At 41.6% G+C, this 12,656-nt stretch overlaps 1 protein-coding gene across 2 annotated transcripts in view; it reads left to right on the top strand.

Annotated features, from left to right (window-relative positions):
- Nucleotides 1–12,656, top strand: part of SPTLC3 (serine palmitoyltransferase long chain base subunit 3) — a 307,205-nt gene that overhangs the window by 197,663 nt on the left and 96,886 nt on the right. For both annotated transcript variants that reach the window (XM_053712140.1, XM_053712139.1), the window contains exon 7: nucleotides 853–958. In XM_053712140.1, coding sequence (XP_053568115.1) covers nucleotides 853–958 — 106 coding nt within the window. The remainder of the gene's footprint in view (nucleotides 1–852; nucleotides 959–12,656) is intronic.

The following is a 12,656-nucleotide window of genomic DNA, read 5'->3' as shown; positions in this document are numbered from 1 at the left end:
GAATATAGATGTTTTCACTTGCCTTAATGTTGAATGTTACATTGTATCTTAAAAAAAGTGCAGTTAACATTTGTTTGTTTTTTTAAATGTAATAAATTCTTTTAAAAAAAAAAAAATTATTATTTTGTTTTACAAAAAAAAGCTAAAATGAAAAAAAGGCAGAAAAATAAGAACTAACAATATTTTGTAAAACATTATTCCAGATCACAAAATGTACCAGCAAATAAAGAAGAGTAAAATTATTACTATTATGTCTTCATAATAATAATTTTTCCTGATTACGCTTCTATTTCCTGTTTGAATTCAAAATTGTTCTTTAATTGTTTTAGCTAATACGTTTATATTAAAAAATATATTTTAATAATTTATTTGTTTAAACAAGGTCTTTCATATGCACTACAGAATTTTATTTTTAACTTAATGTTCATTTAAAGGTAACAATATTTTTTGAGGAGGGATAAGGTGATGAAAATAATCTGTTTGTTATATGAGACTGGATAACTTGTATAAAGAGTAGTCTCATTCACTGTAATTCAGAAGTAGATCTTTTTGAGGGCTTTTCAGAGATTGTCATAGAAATTGAGTGGGAGCCACTATTGAGATTGCTGATAGATAGTAAGTTATTTGAGACTTTATTGCGCTTTAATGGTTAGGTGTAGACATCTGTGTATCAACACATGCTATCTAAAGTCAGAGGAATTAGTAAGCTCGTATAACCAACATGGCAGCTCAGTGAATTGTAAATGTAAATGAAGAAGGTAAAAATAGACACTAATGCAACTTGATGATACGTGTCGTTATAAGCTTAATTGTGGTAGTTAATAAAGCGTATTATTCTTCATATCCCTTCAGATATGAAGAACCTGGAAAAGCTATTAAGGGACGCAGTGGTACATGGTCAACCTCGTACTCACAGGACCTGGAAAAAAATTCTCATTCTCGTGGAAGGCATTTACAGGTAAACGGCAACCATCTTTGACAGCATAGACGTTAAGTAATGAAATGATTTATGTTCCTTTTCTCCTGTTAAGTGTAGTCAGTCCACGGGTCATCCATTACTTATGGAATATTTCTCTTCCTAACAGGAAACTGCAAGATAATTACCCAGCAGAGCTTGCTATATAGCTCCTCCCCTCACCTGTCATACTCAGTCATTCTCTTGCAGCCTAACTAGATAGGAAGCTGTGAGAGATCTGTGGTGATTTTTAACTTAGTTTTATTTCTACAATCAAAAGTTTGTTATTTTTAAATGGCACCGGAGTGTGCTGTTTATTCTCAGGCAGCTTTAGAAGAAGAATCTGCCTGGGTTTTTTTCTATGGTCTTAGCAGACGTAACTAAGACCCACTGGCTGTTTCTCATCTGAGGAAAAGTGAGGTAACTTCAGAGAAGGGGAATAGCATGCAGGGTCCCCCTGCAACAAATAGGTATGTGCAGTAAATTATTTTCTGAGGAATGGAATTGACTGAGAAAATACTGCTGATACCATTGTAAAGTAAGTTCAGCCTTAAATGCAGCGATAGCGACTGGTATCAGGCTGATGTGTGTGTGTGTGTGCACTGAATGTATTTTCTAAGGAATGGAATTGACTCTGAAAATACTGTAAATACTGAAATAATGTATGAGCCTTAACTGCAGTAAATGCGACTGGTAGCAGGCTTATTAATAATAATACATAACTTTCAAATGTATGTTTAAAACGTTTACTGGCATGTTAATCGTTTTTTGTGAGGTACTTGGTGATAAAACTTATTGGGGCTTGATTTTTACCACATGGCCATTTTTGTTTTCTGCATAGAAACAGTTTCTGAGCTTCCCCACTGTTGTAATATGAGTGGGAGGGGCCTATTTTAGCGCTTTTTTGCGCAGTAAAAATTCAGTCACAATCTGTCTACTTCATCCTCCATGATCCAGATCGTCTCTAGAGAGCTCAGGGGTCTTCAAAATCCATTTTGAGGGAGGTAATCAGGCACAGCAGTCCTGTGACAGTGTATTTGACTGTGAGAAAAACGTTAATTATATAATTGTTATCCGTTTTTGGGTACTAAGGGGTTAATCATCCATTTGCTGGTGGGTGCAATCCTTTGCTAACTTAATACATTTACTGTGAAAATTTGGTTGCTATAACTATTTTTGTTCATTGTTATTTCAACTGTGTCAGTTTTTCTGTGCTTCTTAAAGGCACAGTAACGTTTTTTATATTGCTTGTAAATTAATTTTGAAAAGTATTTCCAAGTTTGCTAGTCTCATTGCTAGTTTGTTTAAACATGTCTGACTTAGATGAATCTCTTTGTTCACTATGTTTAAAGGCCAATGTGGAGCCCAATAGAAATTTGTGTACCAATTGCATTGATGCTACTTTGAATAAAAGTCAATCTTTACATGTAAAGAAATTATCACCAGACGACGAGGGGGAAGTTATGCCGACTAACTCTCCTCACGTGTCAGTACCTGCGCCTCCCGCTCAGGAGGTGCGTGATTTTGTGGCGCCAAGTACATCAGGGAGGCCCTTACAAATCACTTTGCAAGACATGGCTACTGTTATGACAGAAGTATTATCTAAGTTGCCAGATTTAAGAGGCAAGCGCGATAGCTCTGGGTTAAGGATAGAGCGCGCGGATGAGATGAGAGCCATGTCAGATACTGCGTCACAGTTTGCAGAACGTGAGGACGGAGAGCTTCATTCTGTGGGTGACGGATCTGATCCAGGGAGACTGGATTCAGAGATTTCCAATTTTAAATTTAAGCTAGAGAACCTCCGCACATTGCTAGGGGAGGTATTAGCGGCTCTGAATGATTGTAACACGGTTGCAATTCCAGAGAAATTATGTAGGTTGGATAAATACTATGCGGTACCGGTGTATACTGACGTATTTCCTATACCAAAAAGGCTTACAGAGATTATTAGCAAGGAGTGGGATAGACCTGGTGTGCCTTTTACCCCTCCTCCCATATTTAGGAAAATGTTTCCTATTGACGCCACCACACGAGACTTATGGCAGACGGTCCCTAAGGTGGAGGGAGCAGTTTCTACTTTAGCTAAGCGTACCACTATCCCGGTGGAGGATAGTTGTGCCTTTTCAGATCCAATGGATAAAAAATTAGAGGGTTACCTTAAGAAAATGTTTGTTCAACAAGGTTTTATTTTACAGCCCCTTGCATGCATTGCGCCTGTCACTGCTGCGGCAGCATTCTGGTTTGAGTCTCTGGAAGAGGCCATTCGCTCAGCTCCATTGGATGAAATAATGAACAAGCTTAAAACACTTAAGCTAGCTAACGCATTTGTTTCTGATGCCGTTGTGCATTTAACCAAACTTACGGCTAAGAACTCCGTATTCGCCATCCAAGCGCGCAGAGCGCTATGGCTTAAATCCTGGTCAGCTGACGTGACTTCTAAATCTAAATTGCTTAATATTCCTTTCAAAGGGCAGACCTTATTCGGGCCCGGCTTGAAAGAAATTATTGCTGACATTACGGGAGGTAAGGGCCATGCTCTACCTCAGGACAGGGCCAAATCAAATGCCAAACAGTCTAATTTTCGTGCCTTTCGTAACTTCAAGGCAGGAGCAGCATCAACTTCCTCCGCTCCAAAACAGGAAGGAGCTGTTGCTCGTTACAGACAGGGCTGGAAAGTTAACCAGTCCTGGAACAGGGGCAAGCAGGCCAAGAAACCTGCTGCTGCCCCCAAAACAGCATGAAGAGAGGGCCCCCTATCCGGAAACGGATCTAGTGGGGGGCAGACTTTCTCTCTTCGCCCAGGCTTGGGCAAGAGATGTCCAGGATCCCTGGGCGTTGGAGATCATATCTCAGGGATATCTCCTGGACTTCAAAACTTCTCCTCCACGGGGGAGATTTCATCTTTCAAGGTTATCAGCAAACCAAATAAAGAAAGAGGCGTTTCTACGCTGTGTACAAGACCTCTTACTAATGGGGGTAATCCACCCAGTTCCGCGGACGGAACACGGGCAGGGATTCTATTCAAACCTATTTGTGGTTCCCAAGAAAGAGGGAACCTTCAGGCCAATCTTGGACTTAAAAATCCTAAACAAATTTCTAAGAGTTCCATCATTCAAAATGGAAACTATTCGAACCATCCTTCCCATGATCCAAGAGGGCCAGTACATGACCACAGTGGATCTAAAGGATGCCTACCTTCACATACCGATTCACAAGGACCATTACCGGTATCTGAGATTTGCCTTCCTAGACAGGCATTACCAGTTTGTAGCTCTTCCCTTCGGATTAGATACGGCTCCAAGAATCTTTACAAAAATTCTAGGATCACTTCTGGCGGTACTAAGACCGCGAGGCATAGCGGTGACTCCGTACCTAGACGACATTCTGATACAAGCGTCAAGTTTTCAAACTGCCAAGTCTCATACAGAGATAGTTCGGGCATTTCTGAGGTCGCATGGGTGGAGGTGAACGTGGAAAAGAGTTCTCTATTACCACTTACAAGAGTTCCCTTTCTAGGGACTCTTATAGATTCTGTAGAGATGAAAATTTACCTGACAGAGGCCAGGTTATTAAAACTTCTAAATGCTTGCCGTGTCCTTCACTCCATTCCACACCCGTCAGTAGCTCAGTGCATGGAAGTAATCGGCTTAATGGTAGCGGCAATGGACATAGTACCATTTGCGCGCCTGCATCTCAGACCGCTGCAATTGTGCATGCTAAGTCAGTGGAACGGGGATTACTCAGATTTGTCCCCCCTACTAAATCTGGATCAAGAGACCAGAGATTCTCTTCTATGGTGGCTCTCTCGGCCACATCTGTCCAAGGGGATGACCTTTCGCAGGCCAGATTGGACGATTGTAACAACAGACGCCAGCCTTCTAGGCTGGGGAGCAGTCTGGAATTCCCTGAAAGCTCAGGGATTATGGACTCAGGAGGAGAAACTCCTCCCAATAAATATTCTGGAGTTAAGAGCAATATTCAATGCTCTCCTAGCTTGGCCTCAGTTAGCAACACTGAGGTTCATCAGATTTCAGTCGGACAACATCACGACTGTGGCTTATATCAACCATCAAGGGGGAACCAGAAGTTCCCTAGCGATGTTGGAAGTCTCAAAGATAATTCGCTGGGCAGAGTCTCACTCTTGCCACCTGTCAGCGATCTACATCCCAGGCGTGGAGAACTGGGAGGCGGATTTTCTAAGTCGCCAGACTTTTCACGGATCCAGGTCCAGGGACCCGGGAGCGGTGCTGATAGATGCTCTGACAGCCCCTTGGGTCTTCAACATGGCTTATGTGTTTCCACCATTCCCAATGCTTCCTCGTTTGATTGCCAAGATCAAACAGGAGAGAGCTTCGGTGATTCTGATAGCGCCTGCGTGGCCACGCAGGACCTGGTATGCAGACCTAGTGGACATGTCGTCCTGTCCACCGTGGTCTCTGCCTCTGAGACAGGACCTTCTAATTTAGGGTCCTTTCAAACATCCAAATCTAATTTCTCTGAGGCTGACTGCATGGAGATTGAACGCTTGATTCTATCAAAGCGTGGTTTCTCGGAGTCGGTTATTGATACCTTAATACAGGCTAGGAAGCCTGTTACCAGACAAATTTACCATAAAATATGGCGTAAATATTTACATTGGTGCGAATCCAAGAGTTACTATTGGAGTAAGGTTAGGATTCCTAGGATATTGTCCTTTCTACAAGAGGGTTTAGAAAAGGGCTTATCTACTAGTTCGTTAAAGGGACAGATTTCTGCTCTGTCTATTCTTCTACACAAATGTCTGGCTGAAGTTCCAGACGTTCAGGCTTTCTGTCAGGCTTTAACTAGGATTAAGCCTGTGTTTAAGTCTGTTGCTCCGCCGTGGAGCTTAAACTTAGTTCTTAATGTTCTTCAAGGCGTTCCATTTGAACCCCTTCATTCCATTGATATCAAGTTGTTATCTTGGAAAGTTCTGTTTTTGATGGCTATTTCCTCGGCTCAGAGAGTCTCTGAGTTATCTGCCTTACATTGTGATTCTCCTTATCTGATTTTCCATTCAGACAAGGTAGTTCTGCGTACTAAACCTGGGTTCTTACCTAAGGTAGTTACTAACAAGAATATCAATCAAGAGATTGTTGTTCCATCTCTGTGTCCTAACCCTTCTTCAAAGAAGGAACGACTTTTGCATAATCTGGACGTAGTCCGTGCCCTGAAATTCTATTTGCAGGCAACTAAGGATTTTCGTCAAACTTCTTCCCTGTTTGTCGTTTACTCTGGACAGAGGAGAGGTCAAAAGGCTTCGGCTACCTCTCTCTCTTTTTGGCTTCGTAGCATAATACGATTAGCCTATGAGACTGCTGGACAGCAGCCTCCTGAAAGGATTACAGCTCATTCTACTAGAGCTGTGGCTTCCACCTGGGCCTTTAAAAATGAGGCCTCTGTTGAACAGATTTGCAAGGCTGCGACTTGGTCTTCGCTTCACACTTTTTCAAAATTTTACAAATTTGACACTTTTGCTTCCTCGGAGGCTGTGTTTGGGAGAAAGGTACTTCAGGCAGTGGTTCCTTCTGTTTAATGTTCCTGCCTTGTCCCTCCCTTCATCCGTGTACTTTAGCTTTGGTATTGGTATTCCATAAGTAATGGATGACCCGTGGACTGACTACACTTAACAGGAGAAAACATAATTTATGCTTACCTGATAAATTCCTTTCTCCTGTAGTGTAGTCAGTCCACGGCCCGCCCTGTTTTTACGGCAGGTCTAAATTTTAATTAAACTCCAGTCACCACTGTACCCTATGGTTCCTCCTTTCTCGTATGCTTGGTCGAATGACTGAGTATGACAGGTGAGGGGAGGAGCTATATAGCAAGCTCTGCTGGGTAATTATCTTGCAGTTTCCTGTTAGGAAGAGAAATATTCCATAAGTAATGGATGACCCGTGGACTGACTACACTACAGGAGAAAGGAATTTATCAGGTAAGCATAAATTATGTTTTTTTATTATTTGCTTTCATTTTTTTTTTTTTTTTTTTTTTTTTTAAATAGCTATAACATTTATAGGACATTTTAAAATCTATTACAGTTTTGGTTTGTTTTTAGTGACTTACCTTTATGAAAACATTAAAAGAAAACAGCACACCAATGATCGTATATGCAATTTTATTCACAAAAGAGAGAATATATATATAGAGAGAGCAGATCTCATGTCCTAACCACTCTCAACTCACTCAGAACAGTCACAGCCAGCCATACAAAAAAAGAATCAATCTAGACCGTAGGCGTCCCTAGGGAATACCAGATACTACCATAGTCATGTGAAACATATGAAATATTGGATGTGAACAATATCCTGTAATAGGTCACAAGAGTTCTTCTTGTATATTGTACTTTAAACAGGTAAGAACAGTCCTTATAAGCAATAGTATAGTATCACTAGTTAATGCTTACGTATATCTGTATATAGCAAAACTTCAGTCACGGTACTGGCTAAGGAGTAGTTTTCCCAGATCCTTTATTACTCATACACCCAGTATACAGCTTCACTGAATAATAGTTTGTAATAGTGTCCACTGTATTGGTAATTTTCCAGTATCTTCATAAGCAAACAAAGACACAGAAGAAGTCGCAGCATTTGTAGTAATGTGTAACGAACAAAACTCAATGCAGAGGAGACCTCTGAGGTCAGGTGTTTAACTCACAGTCCAGTGTACTCTGTATAGTTGGTAAAACAGACTCTCTGCGGTCCGCTGTTATACTCACAGAGAACACCTAGTAAACACACCACCTCCTTGCTCCACAATGAAATGAAAGCACTAATACATGAAATTCTATGCTCAGACTACCAATCTAAAGAGCAAAAAATTATGTACATTAAAATGTAATGCCTGCAAATCTATTATGCACCTAAAGTGATACTATATAAAAAAAAATTTACTTTCATATTTAAAGTGTCAGGATAATTTTGAAATATATCCAATCTAGAATGTATACAGAAGAATCATGTACATGAAAGCTTTAATGCCTATAAATCAGTTGCACACGTTACATGTTAAAGTGAAGGTCAATTTCTCCAACATAGGTGTGTCCGGTCCACGGCGTCATCCTTACTTGTGGGATATTCTCTTCCCCAACAGGAAATGGCAAAGAGCCCAGCAAAGCTGGTCACATGATCCCTCCTAGGCTCCGCCTACCCCAGTCATTCTCTTTGCCGTTGTACAGGCAACATCTCCACGGAGATGGCTTAGAGTTTTTTAGTGTTTAACTGTAGTTTTTATTATTCAATCAAGAGTTTGTTATTTTGAAATAGTGCTGGTATGTACTATTTACTCAGAAACAGAAAAGAGATGAAGATTTCTGTTTGTATGAGGAAAATGATTTTAGCAACCGTAACTAAAATCCATGGCTGTTCCACACAGGACTGTTGAGAGCAATTAACTTCAGTTGGGGGAACAGTGTGCAGTCTCTTGCTGCTTGAGGTATGACACATTCTAACAAGACGATGTAATGCTGGAAGCTGTCATTTTCCCTATGGGATCCGGTAAGCCATGTTTATTACGATCATAAATAAGGGCTTCACAAGGGCTTATTAAGACTGTAGACTGTTTCTGGGCTAAATCGATTCATTATTAACACATATTTAGCCTTGAGGAATCATTTTATCTGGGTATTTTGATATAATAATATCGGCAGGCACTGTATTAGACACCTTATTCCTTAGGGGCTTTCCCAAAGCTTAAGCAGAGCCTCATTTTCGCGCCGGTGTGGCGCACTTGTTTTTGAGAGGCATGGCATGCAGTCGCATGTGAGAGGAGCTCTGATACTTAGAAAAGACTTTCTGAAGGCGTCATTTGGTATCGTATTCCCCTTTGGGCTTGGTTGGGTCTCAGCAAAGCAGATACCAGGGACTGTAAAGGGGTTAAAGCTTAAAACGGCTCCGGTTCCGTTATTTTAAGGGTTAAAGCTTCCAAATTTGGTGTGCAATACTTTTAAGGCTTTAAGACGACATTCTGATTCAAGCGTCGTCCCTTCCTCAAGCAAAGGCTCACACGGACATCGTCCTGGCCTTTCTCAGATCTCACGGTTGGAAAGTGAACGTGGAAAAGAGTTCTCTATCCCCGTCAACAAGGGTTCCCTTCTTGGGAACAATTATAGACTCCTTAGAAATGAGGATTTTTCTGACAGAGGTCAGAAAAACAAAACTTCTAGACTCTTGTCGGATACTTCATTCCGTTCCTCTTCCTTCCATAGCTCAGTGCATGGAAGTGATCGGGTTGATGGTAGCGGCAATGGACATAGTTCCTTTTGCGCGCATTCATCTAAGACCATTACAACTGTGCATGCTCAGTCAGTGGAATGGGGACTATACAGACTTGTCTCCGAAGATACAAGTAAATCAGAGGACCAGAGACTCACTCCGTTGGTGGCTGTCCCTGGACAACCTGTCACAAGGGATGACATTCCGCAGACCAGAGTGGGTCATTGTCACGACCGACGCCAGTCTGATGGGCTGGGGCGCGGTCTGGGGATCCCTGAAAGCTCAGGGTCTTTGGTCTCGGGAAGAATCTCTTCTACCGATAAATATTCTGGAACTGAGAGCGATATTCAATGCTCTCAAGGCTTGGCCTCAGCTAGCGAGGACCAAGTTCATACGGTTTCAATCAGACAACATGACAACTGTTGCGTACATCAACCATCAGGGGGGAACAAGGAGTTCCCTAGCGATGGAAGAAGTGACCAAAATTATTCTATGGGCGGAGTCTCACTCCTGCCACCTGTCTGCTATCCACATCCCAGGAGTGGAAAATTGGGAAGCGGATTTTCTGAGTCGTCAGACATTGCATCCGGGGGAGTGGGAACTCCATCCGGAAATCTTTGCCCAAGTCACTCACCTGTGGGGCATTCCAGACATGGATCTGATGGCCTCTCGTCAGAACTTCAAAGTTCCTTGCTACGGGGCCAGATCCAGGGATCCCAAGGCGGCCCTAGTGGATGCACTAGTAGCACCTTGGACCTTCAAACTAGCTTATGTGTTCCCGCCATTTCCTCTCATCCCCAGGCTGGTAGCCAGGATCAATCAGGAGAGGGCGTCGGTGATCTTGATAGCTCCTGCGTGGCCACGCAGGACTTGGTATGCAGATCTGGTGAATATGTCATCGGCTCCACCTTGGAAGCTACCTTTGAGACGAGACCTTCTTGTTCAGGGTCCGTTCGAACATCCGAATCTGGTTTCACTCCAGCTGACTGCTTGGAGATTGAACGCTTGATTTTATCGAAGCGAGGATTCTCAGATTCTGTTATCGATACTCTTGTTCAGGCCAGAAAGCCTGTAACTAGAAAGATTTACCACAAAATTTGGAAAAAATATATCTGTTGGTGTGAATCTAAAGGATTCCCTTGGGACAAGGTTAAGATTCCTAGGATTCTATCCTTCCTTCAAGAAGGATTGGAAAAAGGATTATCTGCAAGTTCCCTGAAGGGACAGATTTCTGCCTTGTCGGTGTTACTTCACAAAAAGCTGGCAGCTGTGCCAGATGTTCAAGCCTTTGTTCAGGCTCTGGTTAGAATCAAGCCTGTTTACAAACCTTTGACTCCTCCTTGGAGTCTCAATTTAGTTCTTTCAGTTCTTCAGGGGGTTCCGTTTGAACCCTTACATTCCGTTGATATTAAGTTATTATCTTGGAAAGTTTTGTTTTTAGTTGCAATTTCTTCTGCTAGAAGAGTTTCAGAATTATCTGCTCTGCAGTGTTCTCCTCCTTATCTGGTGTTCCATGCAGATAAGGTGGTTTTACGTACTAAACCTGGTTTTCTTCCAAAGGTTGTTTCTAACAAAAACATTAACCAGGAGATTATCGTACCTTCTCTGTGTCCGAAACCAGTTTCAAAGAAGGAACGTTTGTTGCACAATTTGGATGTTGTTCGCGCTCTAAAATTCTATTTAGATGCTACAAAGGATTTTAGACAAACATCTTCCTTGTTTGTTGTTTATTCAGGTAAAAGGAGAGGTCAAAAAGCAACTTCTACCTCTCTCTCTTTTTGGATTAAAAGCATCATCAGATTGGCTTACGAGACTGCCGGACGGCAGCCTCCCGAAAGAATCACAGCTCATTCCACTAGGGCTGTGGCTTCCACATGGGCCTTCAAGAACGAGGCTTCTGTTGATCAGATATGTAGGGCAGCGACTTGGTCTTCACTGCACACTTTTACCAAATTTTACAAGTTTGATACTTTTGCTTCTTCTGAGGCTATTTTTGGGAGAAAGGTTTTGCAAGCCGTGGTGCCTTCCATTTAGGTGACCTGATTTGCTCCCTCCCTTCATCCGTGTCCTAAAGCTTTGGTATTGGTTCCCACAAGTAAGGATGACGCCGTGGACCGGACACACCTATGTTGGAGAAAACAGAATTTATGTTTACCTGATAAATTACTTTCTCCAACGGTGTGTCCGGTCCACGGCCCGCCCTGGTTTTTTAATCAGGTCTGATAATTTATTTTCTTTAACTACAGTCACCACGGTACCATATGGTTTCTCCTATGCAAATATTCCTCCTTAACGTCGGTCGAATGACTGGGGTAGGCGGAGCCTAGGAGGGATCATGTGACCAGCTTTGCTGGGCTCTTTGCCATTTCCTGTTGGGGAAGAGAATATCCCACAAGTAAGGATGACGCCGTGGACCGGACACACCGTTGGAGAAAGTAATTTATCAGGTAAACATAAATTCTGTTTTTGATGAATTAGTGCCCGGTTTTTAATAATCCTATTAAAAACAAGAGCACTTTAATTCATCAAAATTGACATTTCACTCTTTTTCTTCAAAAACTTACCTTTTCATTCTGGCAGCCGCTCCATCGATTCCCACGGCCGTCGAAAGCCTCTGCAGATGTCAGAAATGACGAATCCGGCTTCCTCCAATCACGGCTTCCCCCCGGGGGAATCTTGGCCTGATGCAACGCCGTGATTGGAGGAAGCCGGATTCGTCATTTTGGACCCACGAAGACGGCTTGCGACGGGCGGAGGAAGTGCTGGAGCGGCTGCCAGGATTAAAAGGTAAGTTTTTGAAGAAAACTAGTGAAATGTCAATTTTGATGAATTAAAGTGCATTTGTTTTTAATAGGATTATTAAAAACCAGGCACTAATTCATCAAAATTGACCTTCACTTTAATACCATAGACAGAAAGCAATTGTATTAGTATTTTATTGAAAGAAAACTGTTTTGTGATTTATTGCTTTTCAGAGAGCTGTGGGATTTATCCACTTTTGAGCAATGTATAGTTGCCCACAAACATACACTTTCATTTAGTTCTAAAATTAAAATAAGCAACTTAAATATAACCTTTTTCATGCAAACAAATGTTTGAATAGTGCTCCTTCATATGTAAGGCCAAATTAATTATTTAAGTTACAAAAAACATAAGATATAATATAAAAATAGATTTAAAAAAATAGATGAAAGTTATGCAATTATTTATTTATTTTTTCTATTTTCAGTCTAGAATATAGAATCAACAGGGAATAACTAACTTTAGTAAGTAAACAAATACTATCATTAACCAGGATTTGGAAGCAGATTTCCTCATCTTTTATCTTTCACATCTTAAATCAATGGAAGACCTTTCTCAGCTGTCAGAGCACGTGTTTGGTATCGTCTGATTGTCTCACTATTGGGACTTAGTGAAATGTCCTTGAGGTTTCCCATCCAGTATATCCAAGTCTCGTAATCTGAGCGTTA

The sequence above is a fragment of the Bombina bombina genome, chromosome 4, assembly GCF_027579735.1.
Source record: "Bombina bombina isolate aBomBom1 chromosome 4, aBomBom1.pri, whole genome shotgun sequence".
Lineage (NCBI taxonomy): Eukaryota > Metazoa > Chordata > Amphibia > Anura > Bombinatoridae > Bombina > Bombina bombina.
The sequence above is the reverse complement of the archived record's forward strand: the minus strand, read 5'-3'. Positions and strand labels throughout refer to the sequence as shown.